General features: G+C 38.6%; 1 protein-coding gene across 1 annotated transcript in view; it reads right to left on the bottom strand.

Annotated features, from left to right (window-relative positions):
* Positions 1 to 25,483, bottom strand: part of unc13bb (unc-13 homolog Bb (C. elegans)) — a 99,246-nt gene that overhangs the window by 34,047 nt on the left and 39,716 nt on the right. The window contains exons 8-14 of the mRNA XM_048181499.1: positions 24,827 to 25,040; positions 14,202 to 24,192; positions 13,759 to 13,811; positions 13,149 to 13,445; positions 12,952 to 13,042; positions 3,630 to 3,666; positions 71 to 2,494 (exon numbers count right to left, since the gene is read on the bottom strand). Coding sequence (XP_048037456.1) covers positions 71 to 2,494; positions 3,630 to 3,666; positions 12,952 to 13,042; positions 13,149 to 13,445; positions 13,759 to 13,811; positions 14,202 to 24,192; positions 24,827 to 25,040 — 13,107 coding nt within the window. The remainder of the gene's footprint in view (positions 1 to 70; positions 2,495 to 3,629; positions 3,667 to 12,951; positions 13,043 to 13,148; positions 13,446 to 13,758; positions 13,812 to 14,201; positions 24,193 to 24,826; positions 25,041 to 25,483) is intronic.

Below are 25,483 nucleotides of genomic sequence, written 5' to 3'. Positions count from 1 at the left end.
TGATCTTGATTACATTTTTAACCAACAAAAATAAAGACAGCTTTTTGAGTTCTGAACCAAAAAAAAGTACCTTGTTTAAATTCCTCTTCAGAGAAAGTGTTCTTTGAGGCATTGGCAATCCTGGATAGTCTATGTCGATGTCTCTTCTCTTTAAGCACACGTTCAATATTGGCAAGGCACTTCTGGTGATGAGGGTCCTCAAGGGCATGTTCATTGTCAAGTCTATGCTCCGCCTGTTTTGCATTAACATCTGTCTCCAGTGTTCCTGAATTCGTGCCCTCTGGACTTATTTCGGTATTACCGGTGCCAAATGCCATTTGGTGATCGTAAGACTCAACAATTCCTGAACTCAGACCTGCATGTTTTGGGCTAAGCTCTGGAATACACTGCAGACTGGAAAGTTTGTGATCTGTTAAAGTTTCCTCTACAGTATCTGAGTGGTCTACTGCATAGTATTCAGTTGGAGTATGTGAAGGGGAAATCGTGCTAGGAGTAGATACTAGAGGATCAAAGGCTTGAGAATTACGCCGTTGGCTTAGTAACTCCAGCAGGTCCTTCCCATGGGAAGAGGCTTCAATGCCCTTATGAGGAAACACACTGAGATCTAAAGTTGCACCATTAGAAGGTACAACAGTATCTACATTTGACTCACCAGTACTCTCCTCCTCAGGGTCATTGGATTTGCAGGGACTTGAGACTACAGACTTGGTGTCCTCATCTAAACACTGGGGTTCAGGCATGTCAAGCTTCGTCAAGGCTCCCCTTAGAGCGGAGTGGAAAGTTATCATGGCTTTATTTATCTTTACAACATCATATCCTAGATTAGGTGGCTGTGACTCTTCAGTATCTGTAGTTTCAGAGTAATCTGGGTCATATTGATCCTCAGACACACTTGGGCAAACCCCACCTGGCCATTCTTTCTCTGAGTCCATATCACAGAGGCAATGCTCACAAGAGGAGTGTAGATTTTGGCAACCATCATCGTAGTCTGTCATTCCAACAGTTGAACAACTAAGGCTTCGGGATGGCCCACTACATGATTCATCAGCATATGCGTCCATGGTGTGGTATCCAGAACTTCGGGAGTACATGCAATTTGATGTGCAGTCACAACCAATGTCACCAACAGTCTGATTCTTAGGATGCCTAAAATCTACAACACTGGATGAGCTAGATGGAGAGTCATTATGGTTTCCGAACAGTAGGGATAGGTGTTCAGAGCTGCTTCGTGATGAATGACACGGTGTGCTGCTGGTCTCGCCACCATTGTACCTGTACCATGTATCTGGGTGTCCAACAGTTTCCAATTCATCTGTACTGTTCTGACAGGAGCAGTAATCCTCCTCACTCCATCCAGTGTCTCCACTCCATCCTCCTTCACCACTCGCGCTCAACTGCATTTCTGAACGTCTCCAACCACTGTTGTGTAGGTCAACCTCCCTAGATTGATAACTTCCATCTGGATCACGACTGTTAGAACTGTGACCTGAGGATAAGGAACTAGTGCTTGTAAACTCTTGCCCATACACTCTTTCAAGATGGCAGTAACTGGACTTCTTAAATTTGGAAGAGGGGGCATTCAAGTTGTCAGAAATCTTAGGATTGTGTAACTTGGCTCTTCTAGGTACATCTCGATAATCAGTTTCCACATCCCATCCTGACATGTTAGGTCTGGCCGTTAGAGGTCTACCTTCATTCTTCTCCAATTTTCTATGCTTTACTATTGGGCTATTATTTCTACTTTGTGGAACTGCAACGGCATTCTGCCTACCTGGACTCCTTTGATGAGCCACAACTCTTCGAGGTGATGGATGCCCTACAGCACCAACTGAGTACAGCTCCTCAATTTCCAGCAGTACAGCATCTACACAGCAGGATACCTCATCTACTGAGCCACTAACAGATGTCAGGTATTGTCTCAAATCTGATATCTCCTCTTGGATTTTATTAATCCCCTGCAGTTCCTTCAAAATGTGCTCCACTATGGTGCTTGAGCCGCCTCCTCTTGTCTTGTCTCTGTCCTTAATTTGGCTTGGTTTATTATCCATGGCACTTCTTCCATCTACACAGCCACTGTCTTCTGCTTGGTCTGTGGGCTCTAATGCAGGTCCATTCATTCCCATGATGCACGGGATTGTAATATTGCCATCACTATTACGCCTCCCCTGCTCAATAAGTGAATTCTTGGAGGTTTTAGTATGACTTTCAAAACTACGCTGAGTTGAGAGATTACACTCATGAGTACAGGGGTCTCTCTTTATGCCACAGATGAACATATCATCCTCTATCTCTACAGGAGAGTGATGGGAGTCATAGGCGGTGTTTTCCCCTGAGCCCTGGAGGAATTTCTGAATCTTCTTGCGTAGGCTCCGATTGACCTTGGGGCTCTGGGTCCGCTTCTTCCCAAGGTCTCTTTTCTTAGACATTTTTTGCTGTAGTTCGCCCGACCCATTTGTTTCATCTTGCTCATTGGAACGACTCCGTGATAACATCCCTTAGAATCAGCTGCACCTCAAGTGCTGACCAGAACCTTGAAGCTCTGGTACATGTGATTACAGAGCTGTTGCATTTCAAGTACAGAACATGAGGATGTGCTTTTCAGTCAAGATCATAACTGAGCTTCAGGCACACCTGATATTTGAGAACAATGACATGAACAGATTAATACAATTTAACAGACATATTTTGCAATGTTATTGAGAGTGCAATGCATTTCATCAGTTAAATTGTAGCGTGCATGTAAAAGAATAAACATTTACTCTTTTTCATGTCCATTTAATCTTTTGCACTTCTGCAAATAAACTATTGCTCTGTTCTAAAACCGAATGAGTTGTCTAAAGAGGTACTCCTAAAGGCCTTTACAAAATGCATGCATTTTAATTGTGCAGCCTACAAACATGCTTTATTTTAGATAAATTCTAAGGCATAAAGAGTGTTATTTGTGTGGCAGAGTTGAGTTGCTGCCCATGAAGGCCATTCCAAATTAGTTGCCTATTTGATTACGTATTGTACAGTAAGTACACAGGTGAGGCACTGAATGTAGTTTCATAATTTATACTAATGGAGATTTTGACAAAAAGTAATGCTACGGGCAAAGGTTTTCACAACTCTCACACACCCAAGTAAAAAGTCACATTACAGAGAGATGGTAAGAGTGAGTATATCTGGATCTCTGCCATGTTGCAAAGAAATACCACAAGAGGCAAAACGGATTTTACAACAGTGCTAAATCCCTTTACACAGTTTACTGTGACTAGTCAGCTGATACTGTAACACTTGCCTTATCTTGCTGATAGTCATTCTACAGTATGACTATAGTTAAAATGTATGCAATTAAAAGAAAGCACTGCAATGATCTTGATCTCCAAAAAACAGCTCAATAAACCATATAAGGTGCAAAGTTTTAAGTGTTTAATCAAATAATGTGATCGTATGCCAACTCTAATTACATTTTTGTTTAAGCATTCTGTTGTAGAAGTCCAGACATTGCCAAACTAGTGAGGCATATTCCACACAGAACACAACATATTATCTTCTTGCCTGTCAGCTCTTCTAACAGTAACTGTTACAGCACGGGGAGGGTGACAGCCCAGCTGTATTCACTGTGCATCATGATTGTTAAGCAGAACCTGCTGGGTCTAATAGCAGCTTCATCCCATTTCCTGCCTGTCAGGACAAAAATGTTAGCTAGTCTCGTATAGATTACGCTGTTCAACTTTTGCTTTTTTATTTATTTATTTAGAAACACCATATTTAATGGTTTTAAGTAAATTCTACACTACAAATACAGTATAGGTTGCTGCTATCAATGTGATATTCTGTATATCATTAATATATTATTAATATTTTCTATCAATTATTATGATTGTAAATTATATGTTAGGTACTCATGAGTACATCATCTTAGAGTTTTAGATGCCATTATGACCTTAAAGGGGACCTATTATGCAAAATTCACTTTTTAAGGTGTTTGAACACAGATGTGTATCCACAGTGTGTGTAAACAACCAGCCTATAATGGTAAAAATCCACCCAGTACTTTTTTATTAATCCAATTTATCATTTTCAATCTCTCAGAACACGCTGTTTGATATTTCCCCCTACTCCTACGTAAGAGTAGGGAAACCCCGCCCATGACTGGTAAAGATCTGCCCTGTTAAAATAGTCACACCCCTGAGTGAGAAGCACAGAGTCCACCATTTCTGTGTACTCGCTGTATCAGCTAGAGATATACAATGTCTGTGCCAAAAAAAAAACATTACAAATGTTCTGTTGTTGGATGTACCAATGAACATACGAGGCTTCATAGACTCCCGCCATCTAAGTCACTGAGGACACCGTGGTTGAAGTTATTACTCAAGGATGAATCATTACAAACTTTACGTGATCCTCTCTGGAGCGATACTGGTCACGGCAGAGAGAAAGAATGCACACTTTATTACAGTCCATCTGACTTGTTTTACAGATATAAAATTTACCAGTTTATTAAGCACCCCTGAACACACTTAAACTAAACTATACCTGTTCTGTCTTCATGCAGCATATATTCTCTGGCTCTGTAGGCATCATTTTTTAGACTTCGATTTGAACACAGCTACAGAGAGTTTCTGACATAATTAGTGCATGAGATTGTTCTGTCACCGGAGCTCAGAGCATCAGCTCTTGAAGCTCCGCCCTCTTAAACCATGAGAAGCAGCTCATTTGCACTTAAAGGAACCCACACTAAAACGGCGCGTTTTTGCTCAACCCCAAAGTGTGACAAGTTTAACATGTTATAAAAAATTCTCTGTGGGGTATTTTGAGCTACAACTTCACATACACACTCTTGGGACATCAGAGACTTATTTTACATCTCTTAAAAAGGGGCATAATAGGTCCCTTTTAATTGCTTAGTGGTATCACGTAAATTTTTAGTCTATTTTCAACAATGTTATGAAATCTTTTATATCCAGTAATGATATGGTTTTGTAAACAAAATGCACCTGAAACCACAACTATTTCATGTAATATGTGCTAGCAAGGAAAAAAAAAAAATCATACAAGGCAGTCATTAAAATTCAGAGAGTGTCCTCTGTGTTATTCTCCAAAAGCATTTAATGGCCAACATGATCTTTACTGTGACTCCAACAATGAGCGTTTAGGTTGGCAGCTTTCAAGGGCACATTTTGGCTGGCTGCCATATGACTGCAATAGGCTAAAATGAATGTCAGGGACAGCATGTTTTATGATGGATTTTTAACTTAACATTTAATACAGATACAGGAAATGACATACTTTCGAATAGAGCACTTTAAGTAATATATTAATTAGTTTAGTTAAAGTAGCTTAAGTTAAAATTCTAAACAATCAGTGTGCCCTAGTTTTGCCTTTTTACTTTTATGCCATGAGAATACTCTGAATTTAATAAATTACATTTAAACATTCCTATTATAATTTAAACCTCTGCCCAATATTGACCAAACAATTGAGCTGTGCGTTCACATGATAAGAGCACAGCTGACAGAAACTAATAATTGACACTCTTTGAAGGACCAATGAGGCCATAACTGATATGTGACTAAAAAGGTTTGGTTAAACTTGCTGGATTTAAATGAGATTCTGAACCAATTTCAGTGAGATTCATTCCACAGATAGCTCAGCTATCAAAATATTTCATATTTCTACCTAATTTGCTATTCCAACCAAGAGACAGATATAGTATATGCCTCAGAATTTCTAATAAGAAACTCCTCAACTCTGCCACTGCTGCACTGCACTGCTCAGATTAATTAGCTCTCAATATAGTGCTGTCTCTGATTTACCTACAATAAGTTAAGACATAATATAATAATTCAGGACTCAACAATAATAATGACTCAATGCATCAGGCCAGTGTGAAATATTGTGGAAATTCTGTTGACTTCTGGTAATTTCAATCATTTAGCTGACTGACATCGATTAGAATGTCACATCTGCAAGAATATATACCAGTCAAAAGTTTGGAATTACTATAATTTCATTACTATGAAATTATACATGAATTTTTCCATGTTTTTTAAACAAGTCTCTTATGCTCAACAAGGCTGCATTTATTTGATCAAAAATACAGTAATACTGTGAAATATTACAATTTAAAATATTGTGATATGCTGATTTGGTGCTCAAGAAACATTTCTTATTATTATCAATGTTGAAAACAGCTGTGCTGCTTAATATTTTTGTGAAAACCATGATGCATTACCATTTAAAGGTTTGCGGCAGCGCTTGACAATAAGGAGCATGAACAACGCTCGGGGCAGTTAATGTAACTGGCACTGTCCCGATCGGGCCAGTGTTGCATGGTCATGAAAGTTCATTAAACCGCATGAAGATGAGAAAGAGAGCTCAATTTGTTACTTGCACTCTGTTTGAGAAGTTTTGTGCGTGCATCCAAAGTGCGCGCCCAGAAAGACAGAGCGCAAATACTAAATTGAGTTCTCTTTCACATCTTCCTGTGATTGAACAGACAAATTCACACAAAATTATGTCAAAATGGCCATATTGGCTAGTATCCTCGCAAACATAATGGGTTATGTCTTAACTGAACATAAACAGCTGAGAAATAAAACACATACGTAAAAGTAAACTGGATCCATACATTAGGTCTTAAACTGTCAGCAGCCTAATATTTCTGCTGCAAACAAAGTTATTGACTGAATAACTTTAGTAACTTTTAATAAGAATTAATCTATATTTCATTTATACAGTGAAGACTATGGTGTTATTTCACATGCAATTACTCGATTCAATTTCTGTATTGGAAAACTACTGTTAAACCAACCTGAAAACCTGAAAAGTACTGTTTATTTATAAACCTTATTTATTAAGGTCACATGGGCCAAAAACAATTAAATAATAACTAGGCCTATTTTATTTTATTTACTTTAAAATGTTTTATGTATTTATTCATTTTTTTTAAATATTATTTTAAAACAAAATATTTCCATTTCAAATAAATGCTGTTTTGAACTTGTACACCAATAATAATTCATAATAACTGATAATATTTCATAACAAAATCAGCATATTAGAATGACTTATGAAGGATCACGTAACACTAAAGACTGGAGTAATGATGCTGAAAATTCAGCTTTATCACAGGAATAAATTATATTTTACACTGTAAACCCGAATAAGTTGGGCTAACTCAAAAAAGTTGAGGTAATCTGTTCCCAATTTTAAGTAAGCAGAACTATCAAGTTTCGAGTTTGTAGTACTCATGCATGTTAATGGCTCCTAACTTGAAGTACTGAGTTAGCAAACTCATACATTTTGATAGCAATTAACATAAAATATTTAGTTAATTAACTTTTTATTTTGAGTTCTTACAAATCAAATGAGTTATTTATTTCTCTGTAAACTGTAAGAAATAAATGCCAACTTGCTAATTTGCTAAGATATTAACAATAGCATGGTATAGCACTTGCTGAATGAGTACAGCAACTTAAACATGTAATTTACCTGTTTTCAAACCAAGCCGAATGCGCTACTTGTCACCACGATGGTAACTCTCCAAAAACCCACATTAACAGAAACTCTTCTAAATTACCATAACAAGACATTAATCACTACTAAATCTCCCTTACCATTAATCTTGTCCAAAAAAACTTATTATATAACACTTAATTTTAGCATTTACTCTGTCTTTCGAGTGCCATGGGCAAAGCATGCTGGGAAATAGAAATCCCAGTCCAGTTTCAGTTAAACTTAAGTTCGTCTAAATATAAAAAAAATGAGTTCATACAACTCAAAACACTGAAACAGTTCAGTTTACTTGAAATATGCCAGTGTTGTGAACTCAAAAGAAAAAGAAAGTTCCAAATACTCATAACAGTTAATTTAACTGAACTAATTTGTTCAATTTAAGTTTGTCCTACTCAAACCAATTGAGTATTTTGAGCATTAGGGTTTACAGTGTAGCAATAATATTACTGTTTTGCTGTATTCTACTCTTTGATCAAATAAATGCAGCCTTGGTGAGCATAAGACACTTCCTTAAAAAGGAAGTGTACATTGTCATAATACAATAAATTACAGATATACATAAATATAGCACTGCCCTACACTTTTTTTTTTTCCGTTTGACATTAAGTTTAAGGGACTGAACCAGCAACCTTCTGCTTACTAGACCCTTTTTTTATTATTATTATTTAGAGTTTTAACCAAGACCAAACCACACCAATCAGGAACGAATCTCACAAAATGTCCCAAAGTAGATGCTCTGCCCTGTCTGCCTTTTCCTCTGCAGTCAAGAAAGAATAAGTTCATTGATTTTTTTATTTATTTTAAATTAGGTTATAAGTAACAGCATTTCTAATACTTTCTATTACTCCTGTTGTTAGGTCTCTGCGATCACTTGAGGTTTTTTGAAAGGCATTAAAAAACTGAGAACTTATCAAACTACACAGTTAACAAAAAAACATTCAATTACTATTATGATAAATATTCAGCCTTTACTTTATAAAATACCATACTGCATTCAACATTTTCAGGTGAACCTCATGAACAAGTGATCAGGACTTATTTCACCCCCTAGACCATTATGATGCAAAAAAAAAAAAAAAAAAAAAAAGGTTCTAAAGGTGAAATATGATCCCAGTTGACAATTCTCCTAAAATTCACACTTACTGATTTTCATCAGCACAAGACCAAAAAAAAAAAAAAAAAAAAAAACTACACAAAAACAGTACAAGTACAAAACTTACCTCACAGGAGAAAATATCAAAAATCAAGTTTCACTTTGAGGATTCCAGAACACCCAAACCACCTGCAAACAAAAAAGCTTCCGGATTTCAAATTGTTGACCTAATCAACACTCCTGTTCGGCAAGGATTTATCCATTCAGCTGCTTTGGCAATCCAACACATCTTGAACATAAAAGCAGACAAAACCCTCTCCACACACTGACATCGGCGCAGTTGAGCGGATTCCAGTCTAGGCTAGTGTGACAGTCACAGTGGAGCATCTCTCCCTCATACAACCTCCTCACTCTCTCTCCCTCACTCGCTCTCTTTCACGATGTCCTCTGGCAATGTATTCCAGCACAAAGCTAATCTGGAATTGTCAAAATGCCAGCATTCCATCTCTCCTCTTTTTCCCTACTCTCTTATCGGGATTGCTGTGTGCCCACCTCCTATTAAACATTTGAATGTTACAGTGCACTTTGGTTTTTCAGGTATAGTGTACAGTCAATGAATCAAATAACAGAAATGCTATAATACTGCTCAACAATCCTCCATAAATATGGTATGATGTGGTACAACATAATGTTAACTAAAAAATACAACCAATGACATCTATAAACAACTTTTCGGTAAAACGCTAAAGACCAATCAGGGCATTAGCCAAATGGTATTACACCGTTAAAGCAGAGAGTTGTGTAAATCTAGTTTAACCGTCTTATCTGGGTTTGATTTATGGCAGTAAGGAGGCATAAGAGGCTGTTTTACAGCTAAATCTCCTTTAATGCAGATGTTTATTAGAATAAGCTTATCTGGAATAATTCCCTATGTCCTTCACTGCACAACAAATTTATGTGACTAAGCACTAAACCACACCCATTGTCTCCACTGTATTAAATTAGCAGCTTTTACATAAGCATCCACAATAAGTCGCAAGCAGCAATCACTATAATGGAGCCTCAATCAAGAGTGCTGTATGTGAAACCACTTAATTAGCATGAGTGGCGCTAGGTTATCGGAATAAATTACTACACTTGCACAAATTCATAGTCCTAAAGACATTATACATAAAAGTAGACATTCTGTCTCATAAAATCTTATGCAGGCCCTTTTTATCCCAAGTAATCTTGAAGTTGGATTTAATCTGATTTGCCATTATGATTTTGTGACATTATTAATTCTGACTTATTAAGACTCAAGGTGATCAAGCCACAAAAGTGCCTTTGCGATGTTAATTTATTTCTAGTGGCTCACACACTCAATTTTGTGTGCGGTCAAATGAAAGAAACGAAGGGGGACAACAGCACAGTTAATTACTGGCTGTCAAGATGAGAGAGAAAGAGAAAAGGGGGGGGGAGAAAGGGGGTAACAGGGCTACATTTATAGAACAAACATACATATACACACACACACACACACACACACACACACACACACACACACACACACACACACACACACACACACACACACACACACACACACACAAAATGCACAGCATAAATGAGTACAAGCCCTCTGAACAAATACAAAGATGTATTTTCTTTATGATCACTAAAACAATTCATGGAAAGATGGCAAAATTAAAATGTACTAAACATATACATAATAAAAACTGAGAAATATATGTCATTAATAGCCATAAAATAAGTAAATAAGCCAATTTTGTTTAAATTAAGGATTGCAGAAATGAGTACACCCTAGATTTAATTCAACAAATGTGTAATATTCTAGTACTTAGTATGCCCTCCATAATTTTGAATATACTGCTCTGACCCTTCTTGGTATAGAGTGTACAAGTTTGTGACAAATTGGATGATGAGCTCCTTAAATGCCCTGATCTTTAATGGGGAGTGTTGCTCAACTCGTCTCTACAGAATCCTCCATAGGTGCTCAAGAGTGTTAAGACTGAGTGCAATACATGTCCACAGAAGGTTTTTCACCTTGGGAGAATGCATATCCTCATTGTCATGCTGAAAAAATGTCCAACAATGCAGGGAATGAGGAAAGGGTAACATCTTATGTTTCAAGTTTGTGTATTAAATTACACAGTGGTCAAGTCAAGTCAAGTCATCTTCATTTATATAGCGCTTTTCACAATACATATTGTTAAAAGCAGCTTCACAGTGACAATAGGAAAATTCTTATCGAGCTAAAGTTGGTTTTTGATTGAATCACTTCCGTTGTAAAAATTGTTAATTACTACTTTAGGGGCTGCCTAAATGACACCTTTCCTACTGAAAACCAAATACCTTTAATGCATTCTTGCCGTTCATTTACATGTTTAGTCTATAGGTTTGCTTGTTTTAGTATGTATGTACGCAGAAGCTTGGTCTTTTAAAAAAAGTGATATTTGCCAAATTACTTTACTGGTCCGCATAATACAGAAAAATTAGTTGTGCCCGTGGATCTATGCGAAATGGAATAATTTTGATAACGTTTTATCTATACATAGGGAAAGGAAAGGGAAATGGGGGATAGTTTAGTTGCCAGTGGTGTGGGAGTTCATGACAGCATTGATAAAGCACAACTCCCTCACACATTCAGCACTCATACATCCCTATATAAGAGCTTTACTACAACTGAACTTTACTGTGGGAACCAGACACTTCTCACTGTACTCCTCCTCTAGCAACACCATAACATTTTGGATGCTGTTAGATCCAAAATTATTGATTTGGTCTCATGAGACCAGAGTACTGATTCCCAGAATCTATATTTTGTAAATATGGCCTTTGGAAATGGCTAACTGACTTTATTGTGCTTACAGTAGATAGTTCCAGTGAGAACAACAACCATGCATGTCATTTCTGCAGGCTGCATCTTACTCTGTGAGATAAACAATCACTCTTTTCATAGCTTTTGCTGGCTCTGAGACACTCTCTTGGTATTTTTCCTGCTCTTTGTCTAGCAAAAAAATCCCTAATCACTAAATGAAAGCTTAAAATGAAGGCCTGATTATTTCAGGGGCTTTGTCAGAAGTCCATTGTTTTTGAATTTCTGTGTTACCTTTGCTATATTTTCAATCTTAAAACAATGATTTGGTAATCCTCTTGTACTACTGTCCTGTTTTGTGCTAAGAAATAAGTCTCATGACAGTTCTCTCCCAAGTGGTTCCATTGCTGTCAGCATTAAGTCTGAGAATGATTCAGTGGGCTATATAACACTTTTAATTGTCAAGAAATTACTTCTCTTTAAATGTTTTGGTTCAACATACTTACCTGTTGATCAAACATTGCCTTAAACTAACACCAGAATTTTTTTTATTTCATTTTATTTAGTAACTTTTAGGAGGGTGTACTCATTTTTGCTACACAACATTTTATCACCTTGATAAGTCTTATTTTCCTGAATAATTTTGACATGCTTTTTTGGTTATTGATTAAGCAGACTTGCTGGGACATTATATCTCTAAATAACCCTAACATGTCTTCTAAGTAATTGAGTAATTGCTGACTTTCAGAAGTTTCAACTCATTTATGCTGTGCACTATATTTTATTTATTTATTTATTTATTTATTTATTTATTACACACACACACACACAAAACAATGTGTTTTACTCCATCTTTAACATAATACATTCCACTACTTTTGATGGACATAACCAATAGCCCTGTATTTCACTTTGTGAACTTCCCCAGAGTCAATTCCCCAATTTCTTTTAACTAGTCATTAAATACTCTTCAAGACACACACTATCTCTAGCTCCTTGCCTCTATGCTTAATTACTCTGAGACTTTATCAGAGACATCAGACAGCAACTCTTCAGAGCCTGACCTTGGCCCTTGCAGATTAATGCTGTGAGGTCTAGGCTAGGAACCCAGCATGCCTTGCCTCGCTGATACAGTACCATAGTGGACTACCACTCATTGCATTGATGAATTTACTATGCCCCACGTTTCAACCAACCCAACAATGAAATACAAATAATTAATTGTTTCCAAAAAGTCTAAAAAAATGTACATTTCTCATGTTTAAATCTTATATGGTAAAACTCAACCAATCCAAAACAGATGTTTATGAATGAGCTGATAGGGGTTGTGCAATTCATACTTACCTACTAGAAAGAAATAAAGGTAAGTGGATTCAATTCAAATAGATAATTTCATAACAGATCAATAAGATGCCGGTAACTTGTGCAGGTTTATAGGAAAAAAGATATGTGGTAGTCTTTAATCTAAAGTGTGAAACTGGATCAACTGAAGAAGGAACAGACAAAGGTGATGGAGGGTATGAGCTCCCTACTATACCTCCTTAAGCTGAACTCTCACTTTGTTGATTGCCTTAAGCCAGCGCACTCTGGATGGAGAGAATGGCAAAGGTAATCCATCATCCCTGAAGCTAGAAAAATAAAACATCTTATGAAACTGAATTCATGCTATTGAAAATATTTATTATACCAAATGTACATTGTAAAAATCACTGAAAGCCAGTACAATATATATACCTTTTGAGAGTTTTTTCAGGAATTTTGTCCACTTGAGAAACCACCTCATTTTTTATAGTGCTGCTTATACCCTTTCCGTTTTCTTGGGAGGATTTTAATCCCTCATCTTCCCCCCAGGAAGTATGTCCATTGGTAGGGTGATGCCCATTTCTGGATGGCCGATAGCCAGTACTGTGGTAGGAATGGTAGGACTCCTCTAACTCTGAACAGGCAGCACTCTCCTGACCAGTCTCACTAAGCTGAGAACTAGCTTGACTGAGATTGCCTGAAGATCCAAAACGACTAGAGTCCACAGGACTAGTATTGTTGAAAGAAAGAAAGAAAGAAAGAAAGAAAGAAAGAAAGAAAGAAAGAAAGAAAGAAAGAAAGAAAGAAAGAAAGAAAGAAAGAAAGAAAGAAAGAAAGAAAGAAAGAAAGAAAGAAAGAAAGAAAGAAAGAAAGAAAGAAAGAAAGAAAGAAAGAAAGAAAGAAAGAAAGAAAGAAAGAAAGAAAGAAAGAAAGAAAGAAAGAAAGAAAGAAAGAAAGAAAGAAAGAAAGAAAGAAAGAAAGAAAGAATTTACATTAGTAACAAGTGAGTTACAATCACTGAGATTTTTAAAACTACTTTCACTGCATTTGCAGGTCTACACTCCTATTAAGAATCACAGTAAATGCTAAACACAGCTAATGGGAATACAAATTTACACAGAACCAAAGCACAGTTACAAAAGTCACATTGCACTGAGAAGAAACAATCACACATTGGGAAAGCCACCATCTTCATAAACTAAAGCTAAAACTAAAGTCAGTGAGTGTGTTTACATGCACATTAATATTAGTAGTCTGCATATTCTGATAATGATGAGCCTCTAGGAATTTTTTGTGTTTAGAATAACCAAAACAAAATGAAAAATTAGTATTTGAATATTTCAGACAGCATACTTTTATATTTTACTATTAGAATTTAAAATACTTTACACAAAAACAATTTTATATATATTAGCCTTGTTAGAATTATGACTGTGCATGTAAACTTAGTGCAACATAAATGGTTTATGAAACCATTTATTATGCTGCTACTAGCCTTTTTGGAATCAAAAGGTCCTTCTTTTCCTGCTGTAATCCTGAAGAGACATCTGTAGAAGTTTGGGTCTGGATATGGATTTCTAATTCTTTTTGAGGAGAAGGATCAGGAGTGGAAGGACTGAGATTGGGTTTATCAGTGTTATTTTCTGGGACAACAAATTCTTTATTTTGGACTTCAGAATGTGCAACAATGTCTTGTTTAATGTCAACAGGGTGTGTGATTTCACCATTTTCTTCCTTTGAGATAAAACTGTCATGCCCTATTTTAGCAGTTGTACTGTCTTCATTATGTAGTTTATTCTCCTGAGCTTTAGGCTGGGTTGTAACAACTGGAGGTGTTTGTTGCTTAGGAGGTTCTGGAGTTTCTTTCTGCCATGGAAAACCAAATTTTGTTCCAAATAAAGATGTTGACGTTTCTTCTTTTGATATAACTGTCTTCTCCTCTTGAAACAGCCCTGCTGAAATGGACTTAAATCCAGAAAGAAGCTTGCCACCTTCTGTGTTTGATACTGAGGGTGGTGAAGAAAAGAAAGATCCAAAAGACTTTCCAGCATCTGCAGCTCCAGCCATGAAACCAAACTTAGGTGGTGTTAAACCTGGCATGCCAAATATGGATGGAGAAGGTTCTGATGATGGAGGCTGTTGAGCTATTTTTGAACTACTGTCTACTGCAGGTACTGATTTGTCTGTAATCTTTGCTTCAGGTTCAGAAACAATGACAATGTTTTTCTCATGTATTACTTCACCATCAGTAGGCTCCTTAATGACAGTTCCAGCTGGATGACAGCTGGAAGCTACCGTTGGATCCACAGTTGCAACTGTTAAATTACTGAAAGTATCATTAGCAGACACTTCTTTCACAGGTAAAAGGGTTTCTACTTTATCTTTTTTGTCTTTGTCTCCAGACAATGTAACATCCACAGAAGATGATAGGGAATCATTATGTGCACTCTGATCTTGGACTGACTGAAGCAACTTAGTAGAGGTAACAGGTGGTGTTTTGTCAGCTGCTTTTGGTGCTTCTGGTGATTTAAACATACTGAAAAGATCATTTTTTATGGACTCTGTGGGTAAACTACTTGGAAGGCCAAAGAGTGAGGTTCTTTGTGCGGTGATGTTTGGGTGTGGTTGTGAGAAGAGACCACCTGATGAATTTGTTGCTGAACTGGCACCAGTGAACAGTTTAGACATAAAGCCACTAACGGCTTCAGCTGATGAGTCTATGGCAGATTTCTGTTGTTCAGGATGTTTAGGAAGTCCATCAGGGCCAGAGGCACTGGGCTCTGTTGAATCACCTTGTTTTATATGTTGAGGTTGGCAATCTGTAGTCTGGATTTCTGTTTTTGTACTCTGCCCTGAGTTGGAATCAATAACCTTTGATAAAGAATCTCTAGGCACACTAGAATTATTTAGGGTAACATCTAGGTTACTCCCTTTAACAACTATTTTCTCAACAATGGGATCTGAGCTTTTTTCAGTGATATCAGCAGAGACTGAAGCCATGGAGGCTGCTTTTTCTTCATCGGCAAAGGGTATAGAGCACTTGGAATCATCATCCTGGGGTCCTGATTTCTTTTCCTCCATGAAGCCCAAATTTGACAGGCCAAAGCCCACAGTCTTTGATTTATTATCATCAGTGCCGTCCCCACGAGAGAATAATGATGCAACCTTCAACTGCCCATCAGTTTCCAATGGTTTTGTTGTTGGTCCTGATTGACTAGGTGAAGGTGTTGAACTAGGACCACTGAACATGGAAAAAATACCTTTTCCAGGAGCATCCTTAGAAGCAACTCCAGATAGAATACCTCCTAATAGTGAAGATGACTGAGGAGTGGCCTGTTGTGGACTTGATCCACCAAACACAGAAAATAAACCTTTTCCTGGCAACTCATTAAAGGCAGAAGCACCTGGACTATTACTCTCATGCTCTGCATTGACTGTACTGGGTTGTGAACTTGGTCCAGAAAATATAGAAAATAAATTCTTGCCAGGAATTTCCTTTGATCCTGAGGCACCAGAGAAAATCCCGCCAAGCACAGATCCAGTCTGAGAAGGAGCATTTTGAGAACCTGGCCCAGAAAACATTGACAACAAGCCTGAGGTTGCACCCTCTTTTGGTGGTACTACACCCTCAGCAGAAGAATCCTCCTGGTGTGCTGGTGACTTGTTTGATTCAGAAGATGCCAAACTATCATCAATAGCTGGCAATACATCTTGTAGGGGTTTTGGTGCTGATACAGTTGGATCACAGCTTGGTCTCTCACTTGGCTGAAGTGTAGCCCCACTGAGCTTTGACAAAAGATCTGTACCAGGGGATTCACTTGATAGTAGCCCACTTAAAGGTGAGGAGGGTTGAGAAGACCCTGGCATTGAAATTTGTCCAGTGATAGTAGGAAAGTCTTGAACTTGTGGCTCCTTTGACTCTTTACTATCAAGAGAAGAAGAACTTGACACTGAATCTGGTTGTTGTGGAGATTGCTGATGGCTAGGTCCACTAGACAAGGAGGGTATTTCACTTACTGATTGCTCTTTACATGGCCCATTAGGTGGGACAATCTGTACAGTTCTTGGGTGGCTGGCTGTTCCAGACCCTGCAAGTAAACCCTTTGATGGACTTTCATTAGGTGGTTCCTTTGCAAGAGTTGCTCCTGTTGCAGGAGAACAGACAGATTGTGGTGGACTTTGTTGGGAGTTAGACCCATCCAACAAAGAAATATGTTTAACTTTCTGCTCATTAGTAGGGACTGGAACTCTGGTGGGTGGTGGTTGTGAGTTTTGTGCTCCAAACATAGAGAATAAGCCTTTTGCTGGACTCTCATTGGAGCTTGATGATCCACCTAATATACCACCAAAAATTGATCCTGACTGCTGTGAAGAGGTTTGTTGCCCTGAACCACCAAACATAGAAAATATACTTTTACCCAGGGGCTCTTTTGGTTGCCCATTCCCTTGGGGTGCAGGCTGAGTGGTAGAGCGTGGTTGTGATGTCTGTTGGAGGTTAGGGCCACTGAACATAGATAGCAGTCCTGTTACTGGTGTATCTTTTGGTGGGTCAGCTCCAGAGCTAGGTGAAGTCTGCTGAGTGCTGGAACCACTAATCATAGAGAGTAATCCCATGGCTGAGGTTTCCTTTGGAGGGACAGTGCCTGGTGTTTGTTTTTGATTAGAAGAACCCAGTTCTGTTGAAGACTGCTGTGTACTAGTGCCACTGAACACAGAAAATAAATTTAGACCTTGAGTCTCTTTTGGAGGAGCACATCCTGATGTGTGAGTTTGACTTGTGGATCCAGATTGTGGAGAAGTCTGTTGAATGCTGGAACCTCCAAACAAAGTCAGGATGTTTTTGCCTAGTGGCTCTTTTGCAGATGCACCATCCACAGATTCTTGAGGAGAGGCAGATCCAGTTTGAGATGGAGTTTGTTGCTGACCGGAACCACCAAATATGGATAGCAGCCCTTTGCCTTCTTCTTTAGAGGCTGTGGTCCCAGAGAACATATCCACAACAGAGAAACCAAATAACCCACCAGACTGTTTGGAGGGGGCTTCTGGTTTTGTCTCCCCAGTTGGTGGCACAGTTTGAGATCCCCCTGGTGTTGGTACCTTGTTAGCATCGGCAGAAAATATCTGAGCTGCAGAGACACTCCTTCCCTGAAATGATTGTGATACACTAGGTAATTCTGACAGACCATCTTGTCCAAAGGTACTTACTGTTTGTTGTTTCTGAATTCCTTTAGGCACTGTTGTTGTTTGGAGGCAGTCTTTGTTTAAATTGTTTATCACAGACGTTGATTGCCGGTGTGAGGGAGAATGTAGCAGATTTGTCTTTGATTGTGTGGGAGAAGAACTTTCTATGTTAAAAAAATCACCTATTGACCCAAAAAGGCTAGACATTCCACTTTTGTCTTGATTTGCGGTTGAATCTTTTATGCCAGCAGAAACAGATCCATCTTTCTCTGGTTGTCTAGATACTGGCTGAGTGTATTTAGAGGGCTCTGACTTTACCTCCTCCATTCCCACTGCTGTCTTGAAAAGGTTTAAAAACCCACCCAATTGCTCAGATGGTTTTCCACCATGTGTATCTACTGGCTCAGAAACATCTGGAGGGGCAGATTTGGAGGTTACACTTGAACAGTCTCTTGAAGTTGTAGAAGTAGAACCAATGAATGTTAAAGGAACAGAGGACTGTTGTGACATTGTGGCTTGTCTAGCCAGTTTGGGTTTCTGAGATGAGCTTAAAGTGGATGCACCTTGAGGAGATGTGGAAGCTGGTGACTGTGTTGGAGATGTTAGTGAAACTCCAGATGTTGTTGAAATTGGTTTGGATGCCAACTGATTTGTACTCTCTGATTGAGTTGTTGCACAAGTGTCTTCCTTTATGATCTTTGATTTAAGACTCTGAAAACCTGTTGATATAATGTTTTTGGCTTGCTGATCAATAAGTCGAGTTTCGGGGGCTTTGATAAATTTGGTTTGAATTTGTCCTGGGTATGGAGCATCTTTGGCAGGAGGTGACCTTGAGGCAGTTGCATTTTTGGTTGATTCTGAATCTGAGCTTTTGCCAACAATGGAGGACAGAAATGATGATATTTTCTTAATGGATCGATTTGGCTGCTGCTCTCCAGGCTGTACTCTCTTTCTCCACTCTTCTTCTGAAACATCATCTATATGCCTTACTTGTACTCCTGTGGATGAACGGCGCCTCTGTTGAGGCTGGTAGCAGCTGTAGACACCTGTGGTAGGTGAATTTGTGATTGGGGTAGCACCAAATGAAATAGAAACCTTCTGGGATAGCAGTTCTTTTATTCCTCTGCTGTTGAGATTTGCATAATTGTGGTTGGCACCATAAAATGAGAGGTCAACAGCTTCCTGAGAAGGATCCCAGTAGCCATAATTGTTCTGGAACTGTTGTTTTGTATCCATCTTAACCTTGTTGAATTGATAGTTGGAAAAGTCCAGAGCTTGCTGTCTTTGATGAAGAATGGAATCCTCAAACATCTGAGAGAAACACTCTAGGTTCAGATTCATGATTTGGTTACCTTTTCTATAGGCTGCTGACAAGTCAAGAGGTGCAGTAAGAAGTTCAGCTTCACTTTGGTCTTTCCCTGGAAGCCAAATAAGCTCATCTTCATTGTAGAGAGGAATCTTAAAACCACAAACTTTAACCATCTCATTATACAACCAGGCACTAGGATAGAAGTCCCCTGTATTTCCCCACTCTTGTTCTGGGGCGCATGCATAAACATATTGGCCAGACTCATCCGTCAGTAGGGCGTAAATATACTCATAATCAGTGTAGACAAAATATCCACAATCTCCATCATCTGCAGGCCACCACATCCCTTGGTCCAAAAGTGAAAGCCATTGCTGATACCACTCTGACTCCTCAAGATAAACAGGTTCCTCCATATCAATGTTGCTTGTTGAAGTGTAGTTCCAATGATTTGGTGATGTAGCTACATTAACATAGCTTCCATTATTCCCAGGTTGACTGAAAATCTCTGATGTGCCTTGATAGATATACTGTCCATTAGCAGAGTAAGAAAGATGTGGAGGGGTTTCTGCAAAATATCCTTCATGATATGAAACACTGTTTAGACTGTAACAACTCTCTGCACTAAATGAGTGGCACTTGCCAAATTTAGGATTATTTCTCATGCTCAAATTCAATACACCTTCAATCTCTTGGCTACTAATCACATCCAAACTGTTATGGCTATTCCATGCTCTCAGTCTCATTGAACTATTGGGAATATCTCTGGAATACTCCGGTTGATTATTGTTCTCTACCTGGGATCTCATCCATGTCTGAGTAGGGCAATATTGTTGATTAATATCCATATTTATATTATTGAGACACTGAGAAGATTTGTGGACTCCATCGCTATGTGTATTTCCATGTCCATCAGGATAGCAGCCTAATGACTGATCATTTAGCTGTTGCCACAAAATAGATTCTTGGATCCATGAGTGTTCATCATTGGGACTAAGTCCCAATGCATATGAAGAAGAGCCTTGTTGGTAACCATACTGTTCAGCTATACTATGTAAGGATGGATAGCTCTGTCTTAAATATTCCTGTGACATTACTGCTCGAGACGAGTGACCAAGAGGGGAGCTACTAAGATTTTCAGTGCTACATGAAGTGTTTCTTACTTGACTTGAAAGCAAAAAGTTTTGTGAGCTATATAAGAGGGGTAAATTACCAGTGCTATTTGATGCGTATGCAGTACGATTTTGTTGTGACCTCGCATAACTTGCTGGTGTCCTCAAATCAAGACTCCCTGTGTCACAGATGTTAGGCACATTTTTTAGGTCAGATACATTGTGTCTCAGAAGTCCTATAGAATGTGATCCTTCTACAGCCATGTCCTCCATTTTGGCAGGGGAAACCTCTGTTGTAATCCTGCTGAATATTCCAGATAAGAAACCTTGCTGATTAGAGGGCTTTTGGTTCTGCAGTTCAACTTGATTCTGAGAGGGTAGTTGAGGTAGCTGTCTTTTTGATTGACCTTGTTGAGTGGAAATCTCTGTTGGTATGTGTTGCTGCTCCTGTTTCTGCTCAAATGAATTCTGTCTGTTTGGCGATACATCTTCAGGATGTGAGGATGTGAGCTTACTGAGAAGACCAGACAAAATTCCTGACTGAGAGGATGTATTTTGCCTTGCCACAGGAGAACTCAGTTTTGTCACAATTGACTGCTGCAAACAAGCATGTTCATTGTTTTCCTTTGTATCAGGTGGTGTATTCAGTTCCTGTGACTCAGTAGAGGATATTTTAAGAAAGGAAGAGAAGAGACCACCGGACTGGGGTTTTTGTTTAAATGAATTATCTTGAGATGAGTGGCTTTGTCCCATCACATTTGTTTTTGGCTGGAGTGGAGAGGACTGATTGTTATATGCATGTATTTGTTGTGTTGACTGAGAGACAGAAACATCTGATGTGGTAAACTTGAAAAGGTCAGATCGAAGGCCATCTTGTTGAGAAGTACCTTGATGGGATAAACTTTGTCCAGGGGCATCTAATATGCCTTTCTGATGTTGGTCTGATAGCTGATTTTGGATTCTGGACTGCTGAGGAAGGTTGCGACTCTGTCCCTCTACAATATTCTTGACAGGATCTTGTTGAGAACTTACACTTGATATTTGTTGCTCCTGGGACATCTTTGTTTGAGTGTCTGACACCTTGTCAGTAGAGGCAAATCTTAAAAGGCCAGACAAAATACCCCCCTGTTGAGGTGGTGCACTTGCAAATTTTGACTTTTGCTCAGAGAATGGACTGAGTTTTTGGAGAGGTCTATGTGTCGATTCATTTTCTGTAGAGGAAATATTTAACAGCCCTGAGATAAGAGGATTAGATGCACTTTGTTGGGGGTGAGTTTGGTTTTGTTGATTTATTATTTGAGCAGACTGACTTTTTTGTTGTGACTGATTACCTGCTGTCATATCACCTGTTGAAGCAAATTTCATGAATCCTGAGAGTAAGCCTCCTTGTTGTGATTGTTTAGGAGATGCTCGGGCATCTGATGCATCATCAGAGGCAGCTGATTTAAACAAACTAGAAAATGGGCCCTGACGTTCATTTTGAGATGTTTTTTGCTCTGTAACATGAGGGGATTCAGTTGGACCAGAATGTTGGTGCCTAAATTGCATTTGTTCTTTAGCAGAAACTGGTTTCTGATGTTGCATCCTAGGTACATTCTGATTTGACCCTGCAGGAAGTGGAGAGCTCTGAATATTAGGCTTTTGTGTAGGTGGTGTAACAGGTTGCAGATCTTCTGTTGGTGCCATCTTAAAAAGACTAGAAAACCAGCCTGTTTCCGTGTTCACCTTAGCCGTTGTCTCAAGGGGTTCTTTATGGTTCTGTGTTGTTGATTTTGTATGGTCAGGAACTGAAGATGGAAATGCACCTGTAATTCTGTTTGTGGCAGGAAGAGTTTGATCTGTCTTAACTGAGTTTTGTGACATACTTCTGGTTGTACTTGAATCCTCACCAGTTGCAAACTTAAGAAATCCAGAAAACAGCCCCCCTTCTGCCTTTTGAGGTTGTGGGACAGATACATTGTCAGATGAGACAAAAGGTTGCTTTATTTCTGAAGGTTTTTCTATTCTAATGTCTTCCGCTGATCTAAAGACAGGAAAAACTGTCTGTGTTTGAGTCTGAGGAGGCACTGGATGTCCAGGTGAGATTAATGAACTGAGAGATTTCTTAAAAGGACTAAAAAATCCTGCCTCCTCAGCTGATTTTTGTGTTAGAGGATTAATGTGCGTTTTCTCACTATTTATCGCATTAGAGGCAGTTTTAAGCATTTTAAGGTTTTCGCCGTTAGCGACTTGATACTTATCTGACATTTTACTGTGATTTGTATTGCCATTCAAAAATCTGGACTGTTCACCTGGCTTCTTTTGCCTTGCATCAAAATCCTTTTGAAAATAACTTTTATCCATTCCATTTACAACATTTTCTCCATTTTCCAGCACTGAATTCACAGAGGATGGTGTCTCTTTGTGAGCTGAGACAGCACTGTATTTGTTGAACTCATTTCTAAATGGTTGAGTTGACTGGTCTACCCCTTGTAAGTTGGCATCAGATGGCTGGAAAGATGAAAGAGATGGCATTGAAAACTTCCTATCAGACTGAGGATCCTGAGTAGGTGATACCACAGCTACTGGTGTGGGACTTGCAGACTTTGGCATGAAGGAAAACAATTTTGATATACCAGAACTAACTGGAACATTACTTGGTGCCTCTGATTGTTCAACAGACTTAGGCTCCACTTGTTTTGAGCTTAACACAACTTTATCTGTTAAAGAGCTAAATAATGAGCTCATGGCATTCTTCATCCCTGCCACTCCATGGTCAGAAGCACCACTTGAATTTTGTTCTTTGGCACCTATGGGTTTTTCTTTTACTTCCTTAGAGGTGATCCCTTGCTCATCTCCAACAGATTCTGTTCTTGCACTACCCTGAGATGACAGCCTTGATTTGTTAGACTTGGGTAAGGATCCATATTTACTGATCTCTTCTTCTTTTTCAGCTAGATATTCTGATACAGTTTCAACCAGGCACTGCAGTTCATCCATAGGATCAACATATTCATCACTAGGTTCCTCTACAGGAGACAGCATGACCTCTGGAGCCCATCCACCAATTTTACACTTTCCACTTTTCTTATCACGGTAACCTTGAAGCCTCTCAGTTTGGCTACCATATGTTGAGAGATATCCATAGTGGCTGTAATTCTTCCTCTCCTCACTCCTGAGTGCCTTAGCTAAAGAAGTCATTTCCTCTAACTCCTCCTCAGAGCCAATGGAATATTGTAGCTCATCTGAGGCCTCAGAATCAAAGCCTACATCATCCCTCAGTCTAGCTGCTTCTTCCTCTTGATATGCGACATAATTCTCCAGTGTGTTTTCTAGCTTGTTTTTGGCCCACATTCTAGTTTTGTAGAGTAAGCCATTTTTGTATGGTTTCAGGCATGGCATCATGTTTTCATCAGCCTCTTCCATTTCTTTCACTTGACGCAACACAAGCTCGCTTCGTTTTTGACGAAGAAATGCAAGATCGGGAGGGAAATGCTCTGATCCGACATGCTCCAGTCCTCCCGGGTCGCGGATTTTTTTCTTTCGCCTTCGGTCAATAGTGGCATAGCCTTCTGGGTAAGCAGCATTTAATGAAGCATTTTTATTTTTTATTGGAGACAACTGGTTGACTATGGGGTCATGGTAAGCCTTTTCAATATGAACAAGATCATCTTGTCTGTCATGCTCCTCAATCCATGCCTTTTTCTCTCTATCAAGGAACTTACCCAGGGTACTTTTACCCTGTGGTTTGTATTTGATTTCCCAATCCTCCACACCCATGCCTGAATCTACTGGGACAATCCTAACTCTACCTCTCTGATTAGAAACTCTAGCAGAGATTAAAAAGGATGGAAGAGGATAAAAAAAAGGTTGGGGGGAAAAGGAAGAGAAAAATGTATTTCAACATTAGAGATAAAAGCTGCTCACAGCAAAAACATGATAATAGCGATGCACTAAAGCAATGACAAAGCTTTGCAGTTTAAGTAAAGTTGTACATTCCTTATAATACCATGAAATGCCTTTCACCTCACTGACAAATAGATTTGTAATACCCCCCACCCACAACCATAACTTAATGATCAGAAGAAATACAATCTCTCGTCTGTATTTTTTTAAAGGGATCTGATGCAATAGAATTATCCGGATTAGCTCTGTGCTGGGCTACACAAGAGACTCTGATTAACCACAATCTCGGAATACCACATTTCAGTTTTTTTCTCTTACACAAATCACAAGTCTAATAGTCTAGAAATCCATTCTCAGATTGCAAGTTTAATGTTGAGCATAACAAACAAGGATGATCTGCAACCAGCAGGATATTTGCCAGAACACAAAACAATGAATCAAAAAAAAAAAAAAAAGATAATCATAAGAAATATTTATATTACTTAATATATTTTACATATTTTTTAGAGCTGGTTTATTGACATATCTGACCTAAAATCATTACGTTCAGTGCTAAAAGTATAAAACAAAAGTAACAAGGCATAGTATGCATGCATGCATACTGTACTTATAGTAACTAAATGTACCTGCTTGCATGGTGATCCCTATAGTCAAATTCAAAGCTGTGCAAAGAGTCAGCACAGGAGTCCATGTGATGCTGAAAGTGTGGCCCCATGGGATACTGGTGAAGTGAAGAGTTAGGCTGGGCTGTGGTGTGGTAGCGGGGAGGCAAACTACTGCTCGTCTCACTCCTATAGTCACTGTCTCTATCATCCACCGCACTGTCCAGGTCATCCAAAGCTAGATATAAAAAATAAAAGATGACTTGAAAATTTTAAAACTAAATCTCTTTGATTATCCAAGTGAAATCAAATGTGTCTCTCTGAAACAAAGTAGCCACACAATATAAAAGAGTAGAAGGAAATAAATGCAGGACAACTGAAACAGGGAGCTCACAATGTACACAAAGAACAAATCATTATCTCAACAGGGTAAAAACTTAGGAATTAGGAAAAAAGGTTAATGCATCCCATTTAAACAAAGAATCCAAATATTTATGTAAATTACTGTTTCCTAGAATAGAATGTGTGCAATGCATAACTAAGGTTTTACAGGATGCAAATCTAGACTGCGGTCAAATAAAAATTTTAGAAACCGAACAAGATGTACAAACAAGCGTTTGTCTAAAATTTTAAAATGGCATATACAGAGTATGTAAAAACCTCTAAAACCAATAAAATCCC

This window comes from Megalobrama amblycephala, linkage group LG2 (assembly GCF_018812025.1).
Source record: "Megalobrama amblycephala isolate DHTTF-2021 linkage group LG2, ASM1881202v1, whole genome shotgun sequence".
NCBI classification, from domain to species: domain Eukaryota; kingdom Metazoa; phylum Chordata; class Actinopteri; order Cypriniformes; family Xenocyprididae; genus Megalobrama; species Megalobrama amblycephala.
Note: the sequence above shows the minus strand (reverse complement) of the source record. Positions and strands in the feature narration are given on the sequence as shown.